We start from the raw sequence: 27193 nt of genomic DNA on the forward strand, positions 1-27193 counted from the left end.
AGTCCACATTTTATATGTAGTCTTTCTGTTTGGAGATTCACATTTTTAAAAAAACACTGCAGGTCAAACAGAATGAAAATGGATTGGGTGTTTGGACTACAAGAGAAGAGCTTCTCTTTTAGACAGACGGACCATTGCATTTAGGTTTACATGTCCCTCTTTTTTCTTCAGATTACAATTTGTGAAGTGACATCTTTCTCTAGATATATCCTAAACTCTCAGGAAGCATAGCAACTTTTTTTAAATACTTAGATATACTCTGATTTCTTGAATAGGTTCAGGGGCCACCCTATTCTCATTAGGACCGTATTTACCAACTGTGTAGGCTGAGGTGGTATGGGGTCACTGTTAAGACATTTTACAGATGACCAGTCTTGTCTTCCTATTCACTTTTTTGGCTTCTCATTTTGTCTCCTGATTTTAGAAGGGGTAGAGGCTTCCTCTAGGCCAGGGAAAGGAAGATACAGGAGGAATCTGGGCTTGGGGACATGTTTCAGCTTTGCTTGCTCTGTGGAGCTGGTATTATAGCATGTTTGCATGGATGGAATAAATGGGATAAAACCAATGGACCTTTTAAATTGGCATAAATATTTCTCTCTGAAACTAACAATTCTTTCCACCTTCAATTTCTTATTTAGGGATCTACGGCAGGAAGGTGTCCGACAGGCCCATGGTAACTGGTTCCGTCTCTCCTTCGTCTACAACCACTATCTCTTCTTCGCCTGTATCCTGGTGGTGCTACTGGCCATCATCCTGTACCTTCTGCGGCTACGTCGGATTCACCACAGACAAACTCGAGCCTCAGCCCCATTGAACTTGCTGTGGATCGAGGAGGTGGTACCCATGATTGGGGTACAGGTCGGGCCATGAGGCTGGGCAGGTTCAAGGAAAGTTCGAATACCCCAGAATTGCTGCCCATTGAATTCCACCACTTTCTGGTACTGGCCTCAGATGCTGCTTTGCCTGACTTTGTGGATATTTGGCCTTGGAATTTCTACTTCAATATCTACTTTAATTCCTTCTCAATATCCAGGTCCTCTTCTCTGAAGAGAAGCTGTAATTTAACCTGTGAAGAACTAAATGAGAGACTGGTGCTAACAAAGGGGACCAACTTTAGTCCAATTGAAGCATGCTTCTACTTCTTTATCTGAGAGATCTGGTGTGCTCCTGGGATCGAGACTTTTCTCCCCTTGCTTTAAGCATGAAGTTCAGCATTGGGCATGCTGAAAGCCTAGCTGAAACCAAACTTGGAGCATCTGATTCAAAGCTGAAGACATTCTACCAAGTGCAGCAGCCCCTTCTTTCTCTGTAACAGAGATATCATTTATGTGGAGATCCACAGCCTTTAATAGGGATCCAAGATTTTTGCAGATCAGCAGAACGGATAAGAATTTCCAGGCAACCAAAATAACACAACTTCTTTGCTTACTCGACAAAGAAGCCACTGTGAATGTGGCTCAAGATCCCTGACATCCTGTTGCTGATATTAGTTAGATTTTAAAAGGTTAGAACCCTTTCTAAATGAATGGTCCAGTGAAGATTTTACCAACATATTTTCTGATGCCTCATATGACCCGAATTGAAAATTTTTCCATGTCTCTGTGGCTCCGAAGCTGTTTGGGCATTAATTTTTCTTTTGAGCCTTAAGGGTGCTTGTAGGGATGGAGAAACTGGGATGGGGATTGGGGACCTGGATTTGTCTGGTCACTGTCCTCTTGGCTTGTTTTTACAAGTCCTTACATGGGAAGATTCAAGAGTTCTTTTATTTCACTGCTAAGATCAATATGTAGTTTGGGAAGGGATGCATTTGGGTTGTTTTTAAAGAAAGAACAGTATCAGGAGAGCGGGCCAAGGCAATAAAATCCAAGCTCTTATTTATTAATGTTTTTCTGAGAAATAGTAGTTTTCTCAGTTGGGCTCTTGGAATATTTGAAAAGAAGCAAATCACAAACTTTGGAATAGACAGATAAATCTGTTAATAATCCACCTGGCAACTTTCAGAATATTTCCTAAGAGATTTCTCAGTCATAAACAGCATTTCCATTAATGGGGACAGGGGAAAAGCCATAGTAATTACATTTTTATCCACTGCCCTTCAGGATCTTTGCTTCCTCTCTGCATTTAGCCTTTAAATTGCACAAGGATTTTTTTTTCATCCCCCATGGAACCTTCTTTATACTTTAATCTTTACTCTGTGTAGCCTTAAATGTCCTGCTTAAGAATATGCTCCCACAGTTAAAATAGTTTTCTTTCTTTGTCAGCTTTGAGTTCTAGGATTACAAGAGTAAGGGAAAAGTCCTTGACTTTAAAGGAAAAAAAGTGGAATTCTTAAAAAATAAATTTCATACTGAGAGTAGAAAGGAGTTAAGTGCTTCATAAAACCAAGAAAAATAAATCCAGATCCTCCTGGAAATAAACTGAGATGAAAGTAAGTATACTTAAAGTAGGTGAAAAGATGATGAGTCTTGAATAGTTTTCAAATTAGATAAAAATGGATCCAGCAGAGTCTTACAGGTTCCTTTGGAAGAACTTTTAATTTTTCATTAGGGCTTATGTTTCAGCAGTTTAATTTTTAAGAGTTCTAAGTTGCCTTGATTTTCTTTGACTTCTTATCTTTGTGTCTGTACTGTGAGCGAGCCCTTGCTTTATGAATGCTGCTTATAAATAACATCATAGTATGTTTTTGCTAGCCATTGCCTACTCAGGTAACTCTTTTCCCTCACCTTTGTTTCCAAATGCCATTTTTGGTTTTCTTACTTTCTTGTGGGATCTACTCAATGATCTTCTCCAAAGCTACCTAGCTAGCTGGCTAACAGTGATCACATTTGTGTGCTCAGAATGAAATTGAAGCATGGAGGAGGCAGTGATCAGTCCAATTTGAAAGCTCTTATTAAGTTATTCTTCATCCTGGTTATGATGATAATAACTACCATTTGCAAAGCACTGATTGTGTACCAGACACTCCATTAATAATTTTATGTATGTTATTTTAATCATCATGACAACCTTTCAGATTGGTATTGTTCTTTTTATAATTGAGAAACTCAGGATACCTGTTTTATCATTTTTTCCATATAAATGTATTTCTTATTCTTAATTTAGTCTGATTTTTTTAGTGTATTTTATCATGTTTATTATTTTAATATTATCTAGGTTTTATTATAATGAATAAGGCATCTGAGTTCCATGGTATAAAAATGAGGACAAGTTTTTGTCATACCCCTCAGAAAAAGAGTATTTGCTCTTGGTTCTGGCTCCTGTGCTTCTTCCATTGCTCCCAATTAAAAATTTTAAAGGAAATCTTATTCACTAGAAACAGAAGCAATTTATCCCTCGCTGAGGATAAATGGTGAGGGCCAATAACTTCTATATATTGCTTTCTCAAAATGAAATATTCTTGCATAGAGTCACACAGCCTTATCTTTTAACCCTCTTTTTGCCCTCAGTTTTTCAAGGTATCTATTTGCATTTCTGCATTCTGAGTGGTTTTCATGTGAAAATGATTATGATTCTATAAAATTCACATTCCACTAGTTTCTTTGAGTCTTGCCAAGCAATCTTCCTTACAACAGTAACAGCAAACCTGAACTATTTTAGTGTTTTAATAGGTCAGAAGTATCAAAATTTAGTCAGTGGTTTATAGGAGTAAGGCTTATGATTCTTTATGCAGGCACAACCCATCACTTTTCTGAATTCTTATCATGAATTATTCTTATCACCTAATTATTTGACATTACATTCACTTAAGTTGCAGTTAATTCTAATCCAAATTTTATTGGGTTGGTGCAAAAGTAATTGCGGTTTTGCATTTTTGAAATTTGCTGTTTGATATTGAAATACATTCTTAAATATGGTTATGTTATTTTAATGCACATTTTTTGCTTTGTTTTTTTGATAATGACTTATTACTTGCTGTTTATATTTATTTTAAACTAGGGAAATGATGTTAGACAAAAAAGCAAATTGGAGCAATTCTTTTATTCAAGTTGAAAATGAGTTGTAAAACAGCAGAGACAACTTGCACCATCAGCAATGCATTTGGCCCAGGAACTGCTAACGAATGTAGAGTGGAGTGGTGGTTCAAGAAATTGTGCAAAGGAAACCAGAGACTTAAAGATGAGGAGCACAGTGGCTGGCCACTGGAAGACAGCGACCAGTTGAGAGGATCGTCGAAGCTGATCCTCTTACAACTACACGAGAAGTTACTGAAGAACTCAACGTCAGCCATTGTATGGTTTGGCATTTGGCACTGGCAGCAAATTGGAAAGGTGAAAAAGCTCAATAAGTGGGTGCCTCATGAGCTGACCACAAATCAAAAATTGTCATTTTAAAGTGTTGTCTTCTCTTATTCTGTGCAACAACAACGAACCATTTCTCAATTGTACTGTGATGTGCGACAAAAAGTGGATTTTATATGACAACCAGCGATGACCAGCTAAGTGGCTGGACTGAGAAGCTTCAAAGCATTTCCCAAAGCCAAACTTGCACCAAAAAAAGGTGGTCTGCTGCCAGTCTGATCCACTACAGCTTTCTGAATCCCAGAGAAACCATTTCATCTGGAAAGTATGCTCAGCAAATCAGTGAGACGCATCAAAAACTGCAACACCTGCAGCAGGCACTGCTCAACAGAAAGGGCCCAATTCTTCTGCATAACAATGCCTGACTGCACATGGCACAACCAACACTTCAGAAGTGGAACGAATTGGGCTACAAAGTTTTGCCTCATCTCACCATATTCACCTGACCTCTCACTAACCACTTCTTCAAGCATCTCAACAACTGTTTGCAGGGAAAACGCTTCCACAACCAGCAGGAGGCAGAAAATGCTTTCCAAGAGTTTGTCAAATCCTGAAGCATGGGTTTTTATGCTACAGGAATAAACAAATTATTTCTCATTGGCACAATGTGTTGATTATAATGGTTCCTATTTTGATTAATAAAGAGCTGTTTGAGCTTATAATGATTTAAAACTCATGGTCCAAAGCCGCAATTAAGTTTGCACCAACTTAATACCATCTCTACTTCAGCTCCTTGAATTGATTTTCCTTGGTCTAGGAAATTTTAATCACTTTCCACCAACATTCTATTTATTCTTGCAATATTATCCAAAGTATTCTGCCTCTGTCCTCCTTAGCCCAAGTGCTTTCTTTGACTTCAAAGGCCTTGTTGTTCAGTCGCTAAGTCATATCTGACTCTTTGCGACCCCACGGACTGTGGCACACTACGCTCCTCTGTCCTCCACTATCTCCCCAGTTTGCTCAAATTCATGACCAAAGGCTTTAGGCAATGATTATCAAAATGTGGTTGACTGAGTCTGCCATGCACTTGCTAAGCTAGTCATTTTAGGCATTAACATTTATTATCATGTCCATATTTATATTTTTGAGGTACAGTAACTTCTCACTGCTTATGGATTATAGCCCTGGCTTTGTCATTATGTAGCTCAGGAACCCCAGGCAAGCCACCTGCCCTCTCTGGTTCGTTTTTCATCTATGACTATGATTGGAGGCCAGTTCCAAAGGGAGAACAGTTGGCATAAGGAACTAAAGGCAGAGAAGTGATAGAGTACTTTCAGGACGAGGGCTGTGGCCCTTGGTTTAGAAGACCAGGCTGCCCAGAAGAATCAGTGGTCAGGTCATCTCTTACTTTACTCATAACCCATGAAATAAAGGTTGGTGGGAATGGAGTTTCCAAAAGCAATCACAGTCAGAGAATGAGCTTTTTTAAATTGAAACTTAAGATTTGTTAACCCCAGTGGTTTTATGGATGATGAAACTGACACTCAGAATGTAGTAATACGTGCAAATGAAATGCTCATTGATAGAATCTTCTTGCAAGACTGTGTTTCAACAGAATATATATAATATAGCTGACTGCAGCTAATCATGCTCAGTCTTTATAATTGTTTCTGATATTCATTTGTGGTTGCTCACATTTAGGAATAAAATATGAAATACTTTGTCAGAAATAGTATCAGGTTTTCAGTACATCCATTCTGGCTTCTTTAGTTAATATATCCAAGCAACTCGTGTTATGGTTTTACCATCTGTTATTTAAGGTATAAATGTTTATTAGAACTACTTTAAGGAACTTGGTTGTATTTATGGGGCAGTTCCTAGACTCCCTTACCCAGTGTGCCATTTCTTTTTGCTGTTTTTAAACTTCTTTCAAACCAATTCAGAACTAGTGTCTAATTTTCCTTTTTCTGTGGTATGCAATGAAACTTCAATTGGAATTAAGAATTAAGGTAGAAGTAGTAGCAGATGTTTCAAATTCTCCCAAACTAGTCTCTGCTGCTGCTGCTGCTAAGTCGCTTCAGTCGTGTCCGACTCTGTGCGACCCCAGAGACGGCAGCCCACCAGGCTCCCCCGTCCCCAGGATTCTCCAGGCAAGAACATTGGAGTGAGTTGCCATTTCCTTCTCCAAAGCATGAAGGTTATGCTAATTTCATAGTCCTGCACTAGAGCCATATGGTCAATCAAACTTGCAAGGATTTGTTGGTATTACAAAAAATATTTGTTAAAAAGACTTAAAATATCTGCATAGACTTCATTTATATTAGTCCATTAGTATATATTACTAATGTAATACTAGTATATATATACTAATATTTATGTTTCATTCCCCCTCTAATATTTCACTATTTCTCATTATTATTATTAGAGGGACAAAGGAGGAATACATTTGTTGACTTTCTCTGCAAGTCTGAGCAATAATATCGTTTAATTGGAAAACTGAATCATTATTAGAGGGACAGAGGAGGAATACATTTGTTGACTTTCTCTGCAAGTCTGAGCAATAATATTGTTTAATTTGGAAAACTGAATCATTACCCATACTACAAGGGCTTTCTACATTTAAAATGTATTCAATCATTGCTTGCCATTTTTATGACGACCAAAGTTGAAAAAAAAATTTGAGAGTCCCAGGATGAGTATAGCCATGCATGCACGATGACTTCAGGCAAGCCAAGGCTCTCCTTTTTAAGTAGTGCAGCCACTCATAGGTCTTCTGGCAGCTGATCACTCCTCTCCACTTCTTCAGGTAAGGCAGCCCCGAGACTTTCTGAAGCAGCCCCTCCTACAGAGCACCTGCCAGTTGAGCCTGTTAGAACTGCTGGTGGTGAAGGCTCTGCCCCCTAATTAGCTTCGTAAAAGTCTTTCTCTGCAGGCAAGAATCGCAACCACTTTGATTTCTGGAATTTGTTGTTGTGTTTGAAATTTTTATTCTATAATCCCCCTTTAGCTGAAGCCTTTAAGTATACACCTTGTCTCCTCCATGAAATCTGCCTTGAGCATGAGATCCTGCAGTGCTGAAAGGCATCTTTTTATTACGACCTCAATGAAAAACTCCCTTCTTGCTTTCAAAAACCAAAGGCTGCCTGTATGGCATTACTTTGGGTGGGTGGGGGGTTGCTTAGTTTGTATGTTTTTCTAACACTTAACATTAAATAATAGTTTTGCTGAACAGTTATTGAAACTCTGATACTGTTAAGTCAGTGTTGAACAGAATACACAATACATATTAGAGAGGGGTGCATTGTCCCTTATGCAAGGACATGGGTATATATGTTATATATACCAGTATACAACCCACCATCATGCCAGGACCATAAGAACTGCTGCAGATAAACTGGTTATCCTACTATTGTGATCATCAGTGTTGGTCTTTGCAGCAAGCATCACTTTTTGTTGTTGTAAGTTGTTGTTGGACTCTTGCAAACCTCATGGCCTGTAGCCTGCCAGACTCTCCTGTCCATGGGATTTCCCAGGCAAGAATCCTGGAGCGAGTTACCATTTCCTTCTCCAGGGGAGCTTCCTGACCCAGGGATTGAACCCAAGTCTCCTGCATTGGCAGGCAGATTCTTTACCACTAAGCCATCAGGGAAGCCCAGCATCACTTTAGGCAGTGGCTAATAATAACCCTTGCCACAATGGACAGCATTTGTCTAAGTTAAACAAAAGATATTCTGCATTAATTAAGAAAGCGAGGGATTTTAATTTCCTTTGGTATTTTAAAACCAACTGACAGAATTGTTGGCTTTTGAAAATATTAAAGGAAATGCATTTCATCTTCTGGGTATGATGACTTAATTTGAAAGCAGTGTCTGGGACATCAGTCTGTAATCATCCATTTTCCATTTATTCATACAATATTTGGTGGTATGTGTCTGGTGCTGGGAATAATGCAAACAAAATAATTCAGATAATATCCACTCACCAGGAGCTTAGAGATGGGCATTAACAAAGTTATATCACTAAATGCAATCAGATCTGTTTTTCCAAACTTACTCATCTTTAATAAAAAAAAAATGAAGTAAAACATCTGCAACTTGAAATTATTTAATTCATTTCATGCTTTTTTTTTGGCGGGGGGGGGGGGGAAGGAACAATAGCATCATTAGCATATGGTTGAGCTGGATCAGACTGCCCTCTCCAGACTCAATTATTAACTAAGAACAACCTTAATTTGGGGATCAGGAGATGATAGTTTGGGAACCTGCCCAGTGACTGCAGCTGTCTTTCTTTAGAGAATTCTATCTGGAAGAGGTGATACCCCGCTGGCGCACTAACCAGTATCAACACAGTGGATAAATGAGATAGGGTGAGGTGGAAATTTGGAGGGAATGGGAATAAGCTGCTCAGAACTTCTAACGTAAGTAGGCTACTAGGGCTACTAGTGGTTCCCAAACTTGTCAGCACATCAGAATCACCCAAGGAATTTGCTAATTATGGCTTTCAGAGATTGTGAATTAACTGATCATTGCTAAGGCTAGGGTCAGGATTCTGAAAGATTCTAATGTGAGAGAAGCTGGGAACCACTTCTGGGAACAGCAAAAGCTGTTTCCTGGCCAGGATTTTTATTAACAAAAAAATCAAAGACAAACTGCTACTTCTATTTTGTTAAGAACCACTTGAGGATGATACACTGTTGGTCACACTGAAACCCAGAGGATACTGGAGTTGAAAGGGAACTGTGATCATTAGTCTAGCAGCTGTACAGGGGCACATCTTAACGTCATTTATGGCTCCCAGATCTGTTTAGCCTGCATAATGTTCTAAAAAACTTGAGACCATTCACATAAAAATCTGGATGTTTGGTTTGTCTGAAAAGTCAGATCTCACAACTGGACCCGCAGAGCAGCAACAGGTTAGCACTCAGCAGAGGTTTAGCCCCTTGACGGGCACCTGCTCTCTGGTTCACCTGTTTGCACCAGCCTGCCCTAGCAGGCATCTGATTTGGTCCAGGTGGCTCCTACCTTCTACAAAACTAAAAACTAACTTTCTGCAACTTTTACCCACTGCTCCCAGCTCTGCAGCACAAAGAAAGCTCATTCCTTCTGCAAGAAGGGGCTTCAACTTGTCAAGGGCAGGATTCTTGCTGTCTCTCTAAATGTTCTCCAGCCGAATACTCCTAGTTCTTTCAAGTATTCCTGGTATGAAACGGGTTCTGGACTCCTTGCTGTCCTGGTTCCTGCCTCTTGATACATACATGCTGGTGAGTGTCCTTAAAACATGCAGTACCCAGAATACAATGCAGCACTTGCAGTGTGGTGTTCTGACTATGGCTGTGACACTTCTATTCATAGAATCTTAAACAACACTAGTTTTTACCAGTGTCATCTCATGGTTGGTTCATACTGAGCCTGTGTCCAACTGAAGTCCCTCAGTATTTTTTTAGATGAAGACGATAAGAAGCTAGTTTTCTCTATCCTAAACTTATGTAACCTATTTAAATGAAGATGTTACACTTATGACTGGTTTAATTTCATCTTGATGATGTCACTCTGGAGCTGTTTTGTGATTGTCATCTATTGTATCAGCAATGTTGGGTTGCTCCATCCTCAAATATGGTCTTTGTGATGCCTTCATCCAAACTGCTGATTTTAAAATGTTGAATAATAAGACAGAGCCCTGTGAAATATCAACAGAGGCCAAAATCACACCAATTCATTAGTCAGTACTTTGTTTAAATAACCAAAGAGATGTCCAGGTACTATACCATCAAGACTGTATTTTTCTTATCCATAAGGCTCTCAGGAAACCCTTTCAGGAATTGATTTATACTATTCTCCATTTGTCTCATGTAGTGATGATTAACAGCCCTATCACAAGAGAAACTAGTTAGTGCTTTCCCCTGTTTTGAAAATCAAGACACTGGAAGAAAACAGCTATTTCTTGCTGAAGGCTATCTGACGTTAGGGTATGCCAATCCATCCATTTGAATCTCTACCTGATGGAAGTACAGTTGAGATTGTAAGAATTTCTACTCAGGCAGAATCCAGAACTCAGGTCAAGGAAACAGATTATGCATGTAGAACCAACAGCTTGTCAACATTTGAGAAAACTGACACACAACCTGTTAAGAAGCAAATGACAGAAAATTCTTTCTCTACATTAAATCTGATTTTCAACAGATTTAAAAAGGAACCTTAAGCATAACCACACTTAATGACTTGCTTGATCCAGTAGATTGTCCCCAAAACAGGCAAAGAATTTAAATAACTTGACCAACTTGGAAACCACCCAGTATACCAAGGTCCTCCTCTTAGAAAAGCTCAAATTCTTGTGCTTTCTGATGATCTCTCAAAAGCACAGTTTCAGTCCTAGGAAGCTGATCCTCTGAGAATTATTTTGGGACTCTTCGGAGTTCATTCATGAGCCAAAGGGCAACACTGAGCAGAGCCAGGGAGCCCGACTGGTGAGTGGCAGCCAAAGGAGTTGGGACATACATCAGCAGAGTACTAATGCCCAAGCCCACCTGTCACAAAGAAAAGCAAGGAGGAAACACACACTCAGAACTGAAGTGACTGGCATGGATAACCAGACACAAACCCTCCACACTTTCCCCTCAGAAATTCAAAGAATATATTTTAAAATTTCACAAGGAAATAGACTTACAACAAAAGAAATTCAAATTAGATAAAACTAAAATTCCCCTAATTATCCTTCATCTAGCCCTGTTCTCTTCCCCAAAGGTAGCCACTGTTACCAGTTTCCCACACTTGTATTTTTATATACATGTTTAAAGAAAAACCTAACAGCTTTTAAAAAGTAGATTGCTCTGTCATTTGCTTTTTTTTTTCATGTAACAGTGTATGTCTTGAGATCTTATTATTTTAAACTGTACAGTATTCCACAGTATGGCTATATCATAGATGTTTATTTAGGTACTTTCTAATTTTTCACTTATCACAGTAATTCCATAATGAATTTCCTGGGAACAGCTCTTTGTGCATTAGAGTATCTCCAGGGCAGGCAAAAATAAGCCAATGTGGTTGATCAAAGGACTAAACATTTTAACACTTCAAAAAATATTGCCAGATGCCCTCAAAAAAAAGCTATAACAAAGCATGCTCTCACCAAGAACATACAAATGTATGTTTTCCTATACCCATGCCAATATCTGATTTTTTTTTCATTTTTTTCCAATCTGACAGGTACAAAATGGCACACAGTGCTTTAATTTGTTCCTCTCTGATCATGAGTGATGCTAAAGAGTTTTTCATATTTACTGGCCATTCATCATTTCTCTTTTGAGAATTGTGTCTTAATATCCTTTATTTATTTTCTGGTTGTTCATCTTTTTGTCTATTATAAATATTTTCTCCTAGCCTGTCACCTTTCTTTTTTTTTTTTTAATATTTTTTAAATTTTATTTTATTTTTAAACTTTACATAATTGTATTAGTTTTGCCAAATATCAAAATGAATCTGCCACAGGTATACATGTGTTCCCCATCCTGAACTGTCACCTTTCTTTTTAAATTTTGTTCTGGGGATACCTTCAGAATCAAAAGAAGTGGTTTATACCTGTGTATATGCCAAAGCCAGCAGAGTGGTGGCTGCTATCTTGGTCCTTCGAGGAAGGGGAATTCTTCGGGAGAGGAAGTAGAGTACTGTAACGGCAGTAACTGAAGCGATGCCCTGTAGGGTAGAAAGAGTCTCATCAGGTGCCAAAAAGAATGTCCTACCCCCTGGTTTCTGCTCACCTTACAGCTAATTCCCCCAGATCCACTGAGTAACTACTAAACACTTTCCCCTCCCAGGCAGAGAACCACCTAGTGACTCAAGCTCTTCCCTGCTCCTCTTCTGCTCGCCACTTCAGTACAATGGAGGCGTGGCTCCACTTAAAGTTTCTGCACTTTATACACACTGACTGTCTCTCAGCAATCTTACCCACCTTCCAATGCAGGTGTCTGCCCGGTGTGGCCCTCAGGTTTTAAATTACTCTTTGCATCAATTCAGTTCAGTTGCTCAGTCGTGTCGGAATCTCTGCGACCCCATGAACCACAGCACACCAGGCCTCCCTGTCCATCACCAATTCCCGGAGTTTACCCAAACTCATGTCCATTGAGTCGGTGATGCCATCCAACCATCTCATCCTCTTATTTATCCCTAATTTTATCTCTATTCTAATCCTGTATTGTTAAAACAAGGCTGACCCCAGCACATGAGAGTTACTATTTTCCTGGGCTATGAGTAGAGGAGGTGGTGATTCTTCCAGCTAGTGTTAAAAAGATCTGAAGTTTCCTTTTCATTTCCACTTTAGAAAGAGAGTCTGGAGCTGGCAGTAGGATTTCCGACCTTCCATGATATTGAGGAAAATGTTTTCTATCATTTTCGATACCAATTTCACATCTTTTTCTCTTCACAGCCATCCAATTTCAACCAGACTTTACTTATTCCAAAATGCTGTGTGGCAGTGGGGACTGACCCCGCACAAGGTAACCTGCCTTAGCCCCAGCGTTCCCTCTGGATATGAGGCCCCTGGGCCCCTCTCTCTGGGTGCCCTACTGTTATCTCACGCTCAACGTACCTCAGTCTGATGACATCCTCTGTCCCTAGCTCAACACTCATTTCAATAGTCCCATTCCTGCTGGTGTGCTTTAAACATGCCACAGAAGAAACTCTAGGATCGCCTTTGATCTTTCTTCACTTCTGTTCCTGCAGCCAGTCTTCTAATCACAACAACCTCTTTCGGATTCATCTTCTCAAGTCTGGGTCCTACCATGAAGCCCTGACTGAGCCTTGTCACTCTCACAGCCTCACTACAGTAGCACCACCGCTTCTCCCAGGTCTCCCTGCCACTAACCTTTCCCTGGGCTCTGATTTACCATGCTCAGGCCACCAAGCAATCTTAACATGACTCACAGTAGGTCCTTAATAAATATTAGCTTAAATAAGATGAGCATTTATGATGCTCTTAGCTCCTTGGGGTCTTGGTGCAGTCCTGATGGCTATGTGTTCAGCAACCACTGTCTTTACACTCTCTTCTCTACTTAGCCTCATTTCTGCTAAAATGACTCTTCTCTGCATGTGCAGGATTGAGGAGAATTAACTTTAAAAAGCTGGCAGTATCCTGCAAAAAAGAATTTGGCTAGAGGCATGTGGATAGTTAAGACAAAAACATCACATCAGAAAACTGGTACTAAAATTCTTCTAAAAAGAATTCTAGTACCCACTCTACCATCTCAATGTTGCTAGCAGTGCTTCAGACACCCAGAGCCTGTGAGAGGCTCCTTATGTGTAGTAGCCAGTAACCGCCAGACTTACCAGAACCCGGTGATCAAACTGCACCATGGTGGGATTCTCGAAAACATTCCTCAGGAGAGGGGAGAAGGTAAAGAGATCCTCTGGGATCCAAGATTCTCCCATCTTGGGGAAGGAGTTGTAAACAAGTCCAGCATCCAGCCCTGCCACAAAAGCCCCTGGGTTCCAATAAATAATATTTATTAAAATGAGAGAAAGAAGAGATCAAATACTAGTTCTGACATGAAAGTGAAAGTTCCCTTTGTGACCCCATGGACTGTAGCCCACCAGGCTCCTCTGTCCATGGAATTCTGCAGGCAAGAATACTGGAATGGGTAACCATTCCCTTCTCCACGGGATCTTCCTAACCTAGGGACTAAACCCGGGTTTCAATCTGCACTGTAGGCAGATTCTTTACCCTCTGAGCCACCAGGGAAGTTCCGACATAGAAAATGTTTATTATCTCAGAGTTAGACAAAAGGAATAGTCAGAGAATAGAAAGATCTACAGCAGGGGTTCTCAAACCCTGCTGTATTCACCATGGAATACACCATGGAAACTTAAAAAAAAAAACTTGCATCCTCACCTACTTCCACCCCAAGATTCTGGCATGCCTCCCCTAGAGGGTGGATGAGAAGCTCTAGAGAGAGGAATATTTGGAAAAGTTCTTTTACTGACTGTGATATGCATTCTCCTTACTGCCTCGCTTCCCTACCGCCAACTGATCTATTCTGGAACAGTTAATTTATTCTTTCACGTCAAGTTTCCACTTAAATGTCACTTTATCAAAGAGATCTCTCCAATAATCCTCTATAAGATAGCACTCCCCAACCCTACGTCTATCCCCTTATCTTGCTTTATTTTCTTTGCAGCACTCAACATCATCTGGCATGTTATGGGTTTTATTTATCTGTCTTCCCCAAGTGCTCAAAAAAATCTTATAAACTAAACCCTGGATAAACACACAAAGAATTTAATGGATAACTGATCCATTATTTATGATCACAGAAGATTCAGGTATGTTAAATCATATTCCTTATTTTTCTAAATTGCATTTATAAAGTCAAAATTCATGTTCTTCCATCAAAAAAAGGGGGAGGGAGATTTGGGTGAGATCACTGGTTTGATGGTTTTATTTAGAGCTGTGCTGTCCAATCAAACTTTCTGCAATGATGGAAATGTTCTGTATCTGTCATCCATCCAGTCAACAGCTGCAAGCCACCCATTGTGGTTACTGAGCACTTGAAATGTGGCTACTGTGACTGAGAAACTAAATTTTATTTGCTTTTAATTAACTTAAGCTTCAATAGTCACATGAAGCTAGTGATTATTGTACAGGGCAGGTCTAGAGTAAGAAAGGTAGAGCTGTGATTTAAAGAATGAAAGAAATCTGTTTTAGTCTCTTTGCCCCAATAAACTCTTCACCTAAAGGCCGTCTTTGAGGGCAGGCTTTTGTCTGACCTATCTTGGTATAATGTAATAACAATAATGTTTATATGATAACAACAGCTAACACTTACATAGCCTTTGCTACATGTGAGGTGCTAAATACTTCACATATATTACTTAAACTATTATCATCTTCCCCATTTTATAGATGAGGTCACTGAGGCCCAGACAGGTTACACAGCTTGTCCAAGGTCATATAGTTTATAGAGGGTAAAGCCAGGATTTGAACCTAGAGTTTGGATCCAAGTACATGTTCAATATTTTTGTTCAACTAACTGAAAAGCAGGATTTGGGGAAGGAAGGATTAGAAGACAAGAGGGTAAAGATGGTGGGTATGAGAGAGGCAGGTGTGAGAAGGAGATATAAAGATGCAGGAGGAAAGCATTAAGCAAGAGATCCCACCTGAAGATAAGTTAGGCCACCTTTGCTAAGAGTCCTACCTGAGAGAGCCGTAAGGAACACCAGGCCTGCAGTTCCGTGAGCAAACCGTCTCAACCGCAGGAGCTGACGCGTCTCAGTCAACTAAATGAGAAAATTGCCAGAGACACTGACTGCAGGAATTAGGAAAGGCAGCAAGATCTCCAAGAACCAACTCCAGGGACAATCTGAGGCCAGATCTTCTCTGACTCCTAGACTAGGTTAAGCACTCCCAGAAGACATTCTACTTTATCTAAATTTTATTAAATGTATACATTTACTATTTGTCTTCCCTGCTACCTTGTAAGTTTTGTGAAGACAGGAACTGCCATTTCACTTGCTTACTACAGTAATCCTAGCCCAGTAGACGGCATATAGGTATTCAATATACATCTGTTCAGGAATGGAATGATTTGCATTGTTCAGGGAAAGCCATTTCACCATGGTTAAAATGCTGTGGCTTAAGGTAAAGAACTGGATTTTCATGTCATGTGTAATATTTAGTGTTTAGCAAATATAATCAGAATCAAAACTGTAGAGAGAGTAGAGTAGAGTAGAGATTCTTGCAGTTAGTGTTTTGGGTAAATTGTTTTTATTCTACTGTAGCCAGCTTGTGATAATAATCAGTAAATCAACAAATATTTAGCAAGAACTTTATATACAGGCAAAATGAGCACACATAAGCATAAAGGAAAGATACAAAGGAAAGCCAGAGTGCTGCCCTCAAACAATTTACAATCTAGTATGTGAGGAGTTAGGTACCATGACTAAGATTTCATAGGACAGTGTATCAGCACTGGCCATTAGAATTTTCTGTGATAATAGAAAAGTTCTATTATCTGTGCTGCCATTATGTGGCTATGGAGGATCTAAAAAGCGGCTAGAGCAAGTGAAAAAAATTTTTAAGTTAATTTTATTTAAAGTTTAAGTAGATAACAAGTTTGTTTATACAAAGTTATATTTACTTAATTTTAATTAGAATTTAAATAGCAATAGTGGCTAGGAACTATTGTGTTGGACAGCACAGTTCTATATGGTTGACTATCATCTCAAATCCTTTCTGTAATTAGTGGAATATAAACAAACAAAAAGAGAAGAACAATTAATAATTAAAAAGTCATTGGTAACCTTTCAGAGTACCATTCAGTTAGGAGTACTTAGGAGACTATACTAAGTACTGTACACTTGATATGTGCAAGTGTAGGAGTCAATGTGTAGACGGATATGGATGGGGAAGCCGGATGACAAGAAGTGGAAAAAAAGAATGGGTTGTTAGGATGTACAGCTATAGATGTAGATTAGTTTTATAAGTCTGGCTTTGAAAGTAAGAATAGGAACTAGTCAGATGTCAATCACCTACTATACCAATGTTTCAACCCCATCTGGCTTCCCTGTGGGATGAGTGCCTAGTCAACAACTCCTATTCTTACTGGGATCCAGATCACTGGCTCCAGGTACCTACGAGATGATTCTACTTAAAAGTCCTACTATCAACCTAAACCTCACTCCATGAACAGGTTATTCAGGCCAACCATGACTTTGACACCTAAAATAATATGCATTTTAAAATGTATTTCCTTTTAATCAGCATACAGAGAAAATACTTTTAGGTGAGATCACTATGGTTCACTATATTGTCAGATCTGCTGAATGGTAGGGTCCCCATGGAAAGAATAAACAACTTAACATGGCCTTTGTACGCCACTAAGGTCCACAAGCAACTCTCATTCTGGCCTTCCTCACCTCTCCACCATCATCCCACTGGGAATCACAGTCAAGTGGTCAACTTCCAGTCCCCTATAATGAAAAGGACATCTTTTTTGGATGTTAGTTCTAGAAGGTCTTATAGGCCTTCACAGAACTGTTCAACTTCAGCTTCTTCAACATGACTGGTGGGGACACAGACTTGGATTACTGTGATAGTGAATGGTTTGCCTTGGAAATGCACAGAGATCATTCTGTCATTGCTGGTATTCATTCCTTCTTATTGCTGGTATTCATTCCTTCTTTTACTAAAACTCATGTTTTCATCTTTTTCTTGATTGGCAATGCTGACAAAATATTTGGCTCCTATACTAATTATCCTTTGAATAAGCCACTCCTGCCCCAAAGCATAAGTGCAGGTTTTACTTTGCCATCCTGAAGCTATCCAGAGTCTCAGATCTCAGAGTTCATTGTTTCTCTAAACTTTGGTTATATCCAGCTTCTAGTAAACTGATTGATGTTGCTAAGGGAATGTATGCGTTTTGACATGGAACTTCCATGTAGGACCAGAATTTCCATCTCTGACCCTGTCCACATGTGTGGTAAACAATACAGACTGACTTTACCTTGTGCTGAGGAAGCAGCAAGGAGAGCGAGGTCCATAAGCTGGCACAGTAGAGCACAAGGGCTGATCCCAGATGGGCAGCAAGGCGGTACTGACTGACTCGAGGGATGTCATGGGAATCTGGTTTTTCTTCTAATCCACTTTTTACCATATACCATCCCAATAGGCCCTACAATCACAAAGAAAAAGGGTAAACAAAACAAGATTGAAGCTGTCTATACAACTTGACTCCCTGAGAAAATGAGTATCCTCTGACCCCTCCTTTCCATATGCTCCCACATCCCTAGGAACCCAGGAATTGAGACCTACCCAATTTCCACATACAGCACCATAAATACTTAACCACTGTTTAGATTAACATTTTATTGGAATAGAAGCCTGTAGTCAAAGCTGTGGTTTTTCCAGTAGTCAGGTATGGATGTGAGAGTTGGACCATAAAGAAGCTGACAGCTGAAGAATTGATGCTTTTGAACTGTGGTGTTGGAGAAGACTCTAGAGAGTCCCTTGGACTCAAGAAGACCAAACCAGTCAATCCTAAATGAAATCAGTCCTGAATATTCATTGGAAGGACTGATGCTGAAGCTGAACCTCCAATACTTTGGACACCTGACATGAAGAATTCACTGGTAAAGATCCTGATGCTGGGAAAGACTGAAGGCAGGAGGAGAAGGGACGACAGAAGATGAGATGGTTGGATGGCATCACCAACTCAGTGGACACGAGTTAGATCAAGTTCTGGGAGTTGGTGATGGACAGGAAAGCTTGGCGTGCTGTAGTCCATGGGGTCACAAAGAGTCAGATACAACTGAGTGAATTTAACTGAACTGAAGTACAGCCAAATATGATGGCTACTCCATTTCTTCTAAGGAATTGTTGCCCACAGTAGTAGATACAATGGTCATCTGAGTTAAATTCACCTATTCCAGTCCATTTTGGTTCATTGATGCCTAAAAAGTTGACATTCACTCTTGCCATCATAGTCAACAAGAGTCTGAAATGCAGTACTTGGATGCAATCTCAAAAACAACAGAATGATCTGTTCATTTCCAAGGCAAACCATTCAATATCACAGTAATCCAAGTCTATGTTCCCACCAGTAATGTTGAAGAAGCTGAAGCTGAAGGGTTCTATGAAGACCTACAAGACCTTCTAGAACTAACACCCCAAAAAGATGTCCTTTTCATTATAGGGGACTGCAATGCAAAAGTAGGAAGTCAAGAAACACCTGGAATGACAGGCAAATTTGGCCTTGGAGAACAGAATGAAGCCGGGCAAAGGCTAATAGAGTTTTGCCAAGAGACAGCACTGGTCATAGCAAACACCCTCGTCCAACAACACAAAAGAAGACGCTACACATGGACATTACCAGATGGTCAATACCGAATCAGACTGATTATATTCTTTGCAGCCAAAGATGGAGAAGCTCTATACAGTCAGCAAAAACAAGACCGGAACCTGACTGTGGCTCAGTTCACAAACTCCTTACTACCAAATTCAGACTGAAAATGAAGAAAGGAGGGAAAACCACTAGACCATTCAGGTATGACCTAAATTAAATCCCTTACGATTATACAGTGGAAGTGACAAATAGATTCAAGGGATTACATCTGATAGAATGTCTGAAGAACTATGGACAGAAGTTCGTGACACTGTACAGGAGGCAGGGCTCAAGACCATCCCCAAAAAAAAGAAATGCAAAAAGGCAAAATGGCTGTCTGAGGAGGCCTTACAAATAGCTGTGAAAAGAAGACAAATGAAAGGCAAAGGAGAAAAGGAAAGATATAAGCATCTGAATGCAAAGTTCCAAAGAACAGCAAGGAGAGATAAGAAAGCCTTCCTCAGGGATCAATGCAAAGAAATAGAGAAAAACAATAGAATAGGAAAGACTAGAGATCTCTTCAAGAAAATCAGAGATAGCAAGGGAACATTTCATGCAAAGATGGGCACAATAAAGGACAGAAATGGTATGGACCTAACAGAGACAGAAGATATTAAGATGAGGTGCAAGAATACACAGAAGAGCTATACAAGAAAGATCTTCACGACCCAGATAATGACGATGGTATGATCACTCACCTAGAGCCAGACATTCTGGAGTGCGAAATCAAGTGGGCCTCAGGAAGCATCACTATGAACAAAGCTAGTGGAGGTGATGGAATTCCAGTTGAGCTATTTCAAATCCTAAAAGATGATGCTGTGAAAGTGCTGCACTCAATATGCCAGCAAATTTGGAAAACTCAGCAGTGGCCACAGGACTGGAAAAGGTCAGTTTTCATTCCAATCCCAAAGAAAGGCAATGCCAAAGAATGCTCAAACTACCACACAATTGCACTCATCTCACATGCTAGTAAAGTAATGCTCAAAATTCTCCAAGCCTGGCTGCAACAGTACATGAACCATGAACTTCCAGATGTTTAAGCTGGATTTAGAAAAGGCAGAGGAACCAGAGATCAAATTGCCAAAATCCGCTGGATCACTGAAAGAGCAAGAGAGCTCCAGAAAAACATCTACTTCTGCTTTATTGACTATGCCAAAGCCTTTGACTGTGTGGATCACAACAAACTGTGGAAAATTCTGAAAGAAATGGGAATACCAGACCACCTGACCTGCCTCTTGAGAAATCTGTATGTTGGTCAGCAAGCATCAGTTAGAACTGGACATGGAACAACAGACTGGTTCCAAATCAAGGCTATATACTGTCACCCTGCTTATTTAACTTATATGCAGAGTACATCATAAGAAATGCTGGGCTGGATGAAGCACAAGCTGGAATCAAGATTGCTGGGAGAAATATCAATAACCTCAGATATGAAGATGACACCACCCTTATGGCAGAAAGTGAAAAAGAACTAAAGAGCCTCTTCGTGCAAGTGAAAGAGGAGAGTGAAAAAGTTGGCTTAAAACAGAAAATCCAGAAAACTAAGATCATGGCATCCAGTCCCATCACTTCATGGCAAATAGATGGGGAAACAGTGGAAATAGTGACAGACTTTACTTTTTGGGCTCCAAAATCACTGCAGATGGTGACTACAGCCATGAAATTAAAAAACGCTTGCTCTTTGGAAGAGAAGTTATGACCAATGTAGACAGCATATTAAAAAGCAGAGACATTACTTTGTCAACAAAGATCTGTCTAGTCAAAGCTATGATTTTTCCAGTAGTCATATATGGATGTGAGAGTTGGACTATAAAGAAAGCTGAGTGATGAAGAATTGATGCTTTGAACTGTGGTGCTGGAGTAGACTCTTGAGAGTCCTGTGGACTGCAAGGAGATCCAACTGGTCCATCCTAAAGGAAATCAGTCCTGAATATTCATTGGAAGGACTGATGTTGAAGCTGAAACTCCAGTACTTTGGCCACCTGATGGGAAGAACTAACTCATCTGAAAAGACCCTGATGCTGGGAAAGATTGAAGGCAGGAGGAGAAGGGGACGACAGAAGATGAGATGGTTGCATGGCATCACGGACTCGATGGACATGAGTTTGAGTGAACTCCGGGAGTTGGTGATGGACAGGGAGGCCTGACGTGCTGCATGCAGTCCATGGGGTCGCAAGGAGTCGGACACGACTGAGTAATTGAACTGACCTGAAGAGCCAAATATAGAAAAGGACACAAACGTGTATTTTGGACAAAACCTTTTGGACAAATTCTTGACATAATTTAACATTATGTAAATAGTGAAATATGAAAGTAAAAAGACAGGTGATTTGATAAAAACTTAAACTAGACTGTGAAAGCTTTGGAGAAGCTTGACAAAGATAACTGCTTAAAAACAATTATTCTCATGTTAGGTGGGAACAGACAATTATTAAGTTTGTGGGAGGGCAAGTCATAAAAATCTGTAAAGTTTTTCAGGCAAATTGGTTTGCCAGTGTCTAAATTTCTACTCTTTTTTTAAAAAAATTATAATGAAAGTACATGCTTAAGTGCAAAAGTTTAAGGTATGTATTATTATTCTACGATTCCCTGTTTAACTGACTCTTCATTTAACCAAACTGTCAGTTCTAGTCATATCAGATAAGGTACAGCCCTTTCACGCCAACCCTCCCCAGCTAACAGAATCATGTCAACATAAACATATGCTCCTCAAGGTCTTTTTGGCTATTTCTTTCCCCCTTCACTATTACCCTGGATGTTCTAATTACTTTGATTTCACCTGCCGAGCATGCTGGAAGATGAGGGCGTTCACAGTGTGATCTGCCAGCCCCCACTTTCTTCCTCCTAAAATCCTATCTGCCATCTTCAAATGTTTGCCTCCCTGAAAGTCTGACTTAAGTGTTTTTTTTTTTAATTTTAAAACAAACTTTGTTTCACCAACTATCCCTAGTTTGTATTAGATTTTTATTAATGTCTAACTCTATTATCTGTTTCTATCCCTTCTATTTTGTCTCTTCCATCTCCCTCATTTCTAATCGTGAGTTGTTTTTCTTACCACTTTGATTTAAATCAACCAATTAGCTTCCTGCTGACCAAATTTTGATATTTCTTCGATGCTCTGAGACTCTCCTTTAGAGCCTGTGTATCTTGACACACATACTCCCGTGTGTCCTCTCTAACATTCCTTTACTTGGCTCTCAGGCTTCCCTAACCCCAGAACTGCAGAAATCATTCTTCTCTTTAAGAGAAGTTCAACTTACATAACTTTAATCACCCTTTATACTTGAACATCTCTCAGTTACCTCTGTATTCAAAGATCCTTCATCCCACAAAATGTTTCTCTCTTGAAATTTCCCTATTTGTTTCTACAGCCGTTCTAGCATAGGCATCTCACTTCCCCATAGAGCAGGCAAGTTAGAAAAAGGGAGGAGACCAAGGACGCAGAAAGCACGCCATGATGGGAAAGAAACTGTAATTCCCTGTTTTTGAGTTTGTGACACAAAAACATATTTACTGAGCGCTTACTGATTCCAGACACTAAGTACTTTACATCACGATCTTTTTTCATTTTCATAAAACCTAAGCGTTAGGGTCTATTATTTTCCCCATTTACAGGTAAGGAAAGCACAGCCTACAGAGGTTAGACAACATGCCCTATTAGGTGACAGAGCTGGGCCTTGAAGCCAGGCCTATGACACCAAAATCCACGTTCTTACCTCCTTTGTTATACTGTTTCAAAGATTACTTTACTAAAAACTATGCCCACTAGGAAGCTCCTGAGAACATTTCTGCTTTCCCAAACTCGCGTAAATCTCACCTGGAAGCAAACTAAACCACAGAGGGCAAGAACACGTCCTTTCAGGCCACGGGTGAGCCAGCCCTTTTTCCAAAAGTAGGCAGCAGGCAGGATGTATGCGAGGCCTACAAGGCGACCCCACATTCGGTGTGAGTACTCCATGTACCAGATGAACTTGAATTCCGCCAGCGTCATATCGTGATTCAAGCTGGGTGAAAAGGGAAGTCAAAAATAAGAAAGATCCATCTGATTTTTATTTTCTGATAGAATGCAGGAACATTCTTGATTTTGAAACTTGACCAGTCTGACATCTTCCTCATCAGCCACCTCAGAATCACTTTGGAAATGGAGGTTTAGAGTAGGAAGCTTGCTAAACATACCTAAATCAAATATCAAAGAAGAATAGAACCTACTGTTCTGAAATGTTTTAAATAAGAAAAAGATTGAGTGGATCTATTGGGATGTTTACCCAATTTTCTATAATACTTACATTTTAAATTCTGGAAATTGCTGATATTTTTGGAATTCTGCTTCCCATTCCTCTTTGCTTGTGGGTGGCTTCATCTCCTTTATTAAATGCCAATCTACCATTGAGAGGCCAGACTCTGTCAACCTTAAGATAGGGAAGAAATTTGAGTGTATGTGTTAAATTTCAGTGTGTATATGTGTGTGCACCACACTCAATTACTCATAAATGGTTTACAGTAGCAAGCAGATCTGAACTTGACCCCTATAAAAGTAAACGTATCATTTCATTGTTTCCTCTTTTGACAACTTGCTCTCTTCTTACTGCTTAGAATTTTGTCAGAAAGAGCTGCTATCAGGTACAAATTTCTTTACTCCTTGTTTTATGTCATTAAACTCTCCTTACTTCTTTCACTAGCATTCCCTGACAGATAAAATCAACCCTTAGACCAAAGAAATGTGCCCGAAGTGCATAGCCAATATTATTTACACAAGGGGAAGAGATTAATACAGAAATAAATCAGTTGAGGTTACTGAGTGCATTTAAAGACAAAAAAAAAACTTATTGATTACAGCCTACATAACACATAAGGTAAGGGCACAGGGAATGCAGAGAGAATTTGAGGAAGACATACTTTAATAACACTAGGAAGTATTTTCACCAAAAGGGGTCAGGGTTCCAAAAGTAAAAAAGCCAACTTCAGGCTTGAGGCAGGATGTGTACAAGACACGCCTGGGACATCTTACCCAGAAAGCAAGGGGTCAGAGTTTACCAGGTTCCTGTCAGAAAGACTGGAGTCAATCTGAAGAGGTTCCCACTGACTAAAGATAGGACAACTGGAGCAAATCATCACCACTGCAATGGACTGAAACAAATCTAATATATTTAAACCTATGAGCTCATTAATACTTAAAAACTCACTTTATTGGTCACTTTTGGAAAATGCTTGGAACCAACTTATTACTTTGAAGATTGATAAATAAAGGGAAAGGAATTAAGTGTTTATCCTGCCTTTCCTAACATGTTGTACCTCAGCATAACCAAATCACTGATGAGAGAAAGTTTTTCTTTATAGTTGAGCTAATAAAATACCTATTACAATTTTGCAACTCTAATGAAGTAATAGATTTAGGCAATGATCATCAAGGGCTGTTGACATCTTTAACAGACACCAGATATTTATGAATGATCCAGTCACCTATGAAGTATTTTGCTCCCTGTCCCCAACCTGAACCCAACCAAGCAACAAGTGTGTCTACAGGAAATACGGGGGACAATGCTGTTGTTGTTCAGGTGCTCAGTCATGTCTACTCTTTGCGACCCCACGGACTGCAGCACGCCAGGCTTCCCTGTCCTTCACTACCTCCCAGAGTTTGCTCAAACTCATGTCCATTCAGTCGATGATCCATCCAACCATCTCATCCTCTGTCGTCCCCTTCTCCTCCTGCCTTCAATCTTTCCCAGCATCAGGGTCTTTTCCAGTGAGTCAGCTCTTTGCATCAGGTGGCCAGAATATTAGAGTTTCAGCTTTAGCATCAGTCCTTCCAATGAATATTCAGGGCTGATTTCCTTTAGGTTTGACTGGTTTGATTTCCTTGTTGTCCAAGGGACTCTCAAGAGTCTTCTTCAGCACCACAGTTTGAAAGCATCGATGCTTCGGTGCTCAGCCTTCATTATGGCCCCACTCTCATATCCATATATGACTACTGGAAAAACCATAGCTTTGTGTATATGGGACTTTGTCGGCAAAGTGATGTCTCTGCTTTTTAATATGCTGTCTAGGTTTGTCATAGCTTTTGGAACATGTTAAATATCATAAATGCTATTAGCAAAATCCAGACCGTGAGAAACTACAAAGTACAAATGACCTAGGTTTCTTCAACAATAGCAAAAAACTGCAAAGGGTGTAGGGGAGGTGAAGGGAGTAGAATCCAAATCTATAACATCTCTCTATAGATTTAAAGAGACCTAAGAAACATGCATGGGCTTCCCAGATGGCGCTAGTGATAAAGAACCCGCCTGCCAATAGAGGAGATGTAAGAGACACAGGTTCGATCCCTGGGTCGGGAAGATCCCCTGGAGGAGGGCATAGCAACCCACTGCAATATTCTTGCCTGGAGAATCCCATAGACAGAGGAGCCTCGTAGGCTACAGTCCAAGGGTGGCGAAGCATTGGACATGACTGAAGCAACCAAGCATGAAGTATGCACAGGAACCAACAGTGAGATGTGGAACTTATTTGCATGTAATCCAAACAAACTGTACACAAATTTTTGTGACAAATCTGAACTCTGATTGTAGGGGGAAATATACACAAACAATGCACAGCTAACAGTTAAGACCTGAACCAGTCTTTATGAAGGGCTTCTACAGCATGCATGCATTAATAAAATTCTAAACTGTTCTATGGTGGGGCAAGCCATCAGACATGTTCCTTCTATAGGCCTCAATTTCTGTATGCTAAAATGTGGGAGCTAGATTAGATGATTTCTAAGATCCCTTCCCCCTCCGTCATCCTGCATGTCTACTGATGATCCAAACAGCTGACTACGAACAAATTACTCACCTTGTTACTCCACCAAGAATAACTGCTCCAGCCACTGTCCCGCTGCAGACCAGGAGCCATCGGCCCACCACCCGCTCAGCAGCCTTTGAAGGGAGGGACACTGTACTCCTTCCAGGTTGCAAAGCTACATCGGAGATAGTGCTGTATTGCCCTGGCCTCAAGGGGCGCCTGATCCCACAACTGCAACCACACTAAGGATCAAGACAGACAAATTACAACTGGAGAAAGAGGAAAAGGCTTCACTCCACTGCTACTCACACAGTCTCATTGTGTCTGGTATAAAGTACCCTGGTCATATTTCCACTGCTACTGTCCAGGTAAAACATCATCTCTTATCTGGGCTGCATCTACCCCCAAACTGGTTTGCCTGCCTCCAATCCATCCCCACACTACATGAACCTTCTGTCTCTCATATTTCTCCCAGACTTGACTCTACACCTAAATATGGATTAAATAAGGATTATTTTCTTTCTTTTGTATGATTTTTCTCTAACTGGGGTTCTACTTGTCCCCTGACTGACCTATCACAGATCTCAGCTTGGATATCACCTCCTCTAGGAAGTATTCCCAGACCCCCCTACACATGTGCTGGGTCACTCTCCCAGCACACTATACCTCTCCATCTAACAGCAATGTATCATTTAGCACACAGAGGTTGTCTCTATCTCCCACTAAGCTAGAGGACAGCAGTGTCTGGTCAGTCTGGCTTCTACAAACTTCGTTTCATACACAGTTCCTTTACATAACAAGACCTTAAGATTTGACCAATGAGTTACAAACAAATGAACTGTGACTTTCTCTAGGGCAGGAGACTTGATATTTTATCTTGCTTCCATGACCCAGGGATCAAACCCGAGTCTCCTGAGTCTTCTGCATTGGCAGGTGTATTCTTTACCACTGAGCCACCTGCGAAGCCCAGTTAACTAAGTAACTTTAGACAAATTCAGCCTCAATTTACTTCTCTGTAGAATGGAGTTACAGTCCCTAACCTGACTACCCAGTAGCTTTGAGCAGAAATCAAACATATGGGTAAAAATCACTGAGCTTTTACTATGTGCTAAACCTCTGAGTATATTAACACAACACTTATGAAGTGCTATTATCCCCATTTTGCAAAAAAGTAAATTGAGGCACAAAAAGGTTACCCAACTTGGCTAACAGCACACAGCTAGTAAGTGGTAGGTCCGGATCCGGACTCAGGAGCCCTAGACACAATGAAATGCCTTGTCAACTTCAAGGAGCGATGTGTGAGGATATCTCT

The 27193-nt window shown here is 40.1% G+C and overlaps 2 protein-coding genes across 7 annotated transcripts in view; one reads left to right on the forward strand and one right to left on the reverse strand.

Annotated features, from left to right (window-relative positions):
• Positions 1 to 8326, forward strand: part of ENTPD7 (ectonucleoside triphosphate diphosphohydrolase 7) — a 39146-nt gene extending 30820 nt beyond the window's left edge. For 2 of the 4 annotated variants that reach the window (XM_024985883.2, XM_024985884.2), the window contains exon 12: positions 639 to 8326. In XM_024985883.2, coding sequence (XP_024841651.1) covers positions 639 to 870 — 232 coding nt within the window. In that variant the 3' untranslated portion in view covers positions 871 to 8326. The remainder of the gene's footprint in view (positions 1 to 638) is intronic. The other 2 variants (XR_009492980.1, XR_009492981.1) reach the window with 2 other exon arrangements.
• Positions 1 to 27193, reverse strand: part of COX15 (cytochrome c oxidase assembly homolog COX15) — a 29329-nt gene that overhangs the window by 1908 nt on the left and 228 nt on the right. The window contains exons 2-9 of one of the 3 annotated variants that reach the window (XM_024985623.2): positions 25933 to 26123; positions 23391 to 23513; positions 22922 to 23108; positions 17728 to 17895; positions 15421 to 15502; positions 13556 to 13710; positions 11813 to 11926; positions 1858 to 9914 (exon numbers count right to left, since the gene is read on the reverse strand). In XM_024985623.2, coding sequence (XP_024841391.1) covers positions 9783 to 9914; positions 11813 to 11926; positions 13556 to 13710; positions 15421 to 15502; positions 17728 to 17895; positions 22922 to 23108; positions 23391 to 23513; positions 25933 to 26123 — 1152 coding nt within the window. In that variant the 3' untranslated portion in view covers positions 1858 to 9782. Of the gene's footprint in view, positions 1 to 1857; positions 9915 to 10362; positions 10762 to 11812; positions 11927 to 13555; positions 13711 to 15420; positions 15503 to 17727; positions 17896 to 22921; positions 23109 to 23390; positions 23514 to 25932; positions 26124 to 27193 lie in introns of those variants that run through there. The other 2 variants (NM_001076861.1, XM_024985622.2) reach the window with 2 other exon arrangements.

The sequence above is a fragment of the Bos taurus genome, chromosome 26, assembly GCF_002263795.3.
Source record: "Bos taurus isolate L1 Dominette 01449 registration number 42190680 breed Hereford chromosome 26, ARS-UCD2.0, whole genome shotgun sequence".
Taxonomy (NCBI): domain Eukaryota; kingdom Metazoa; phylum Chordata; class Mammalia; order Artiodactyla; family Bovidae; genus Bos; species Bos taurus.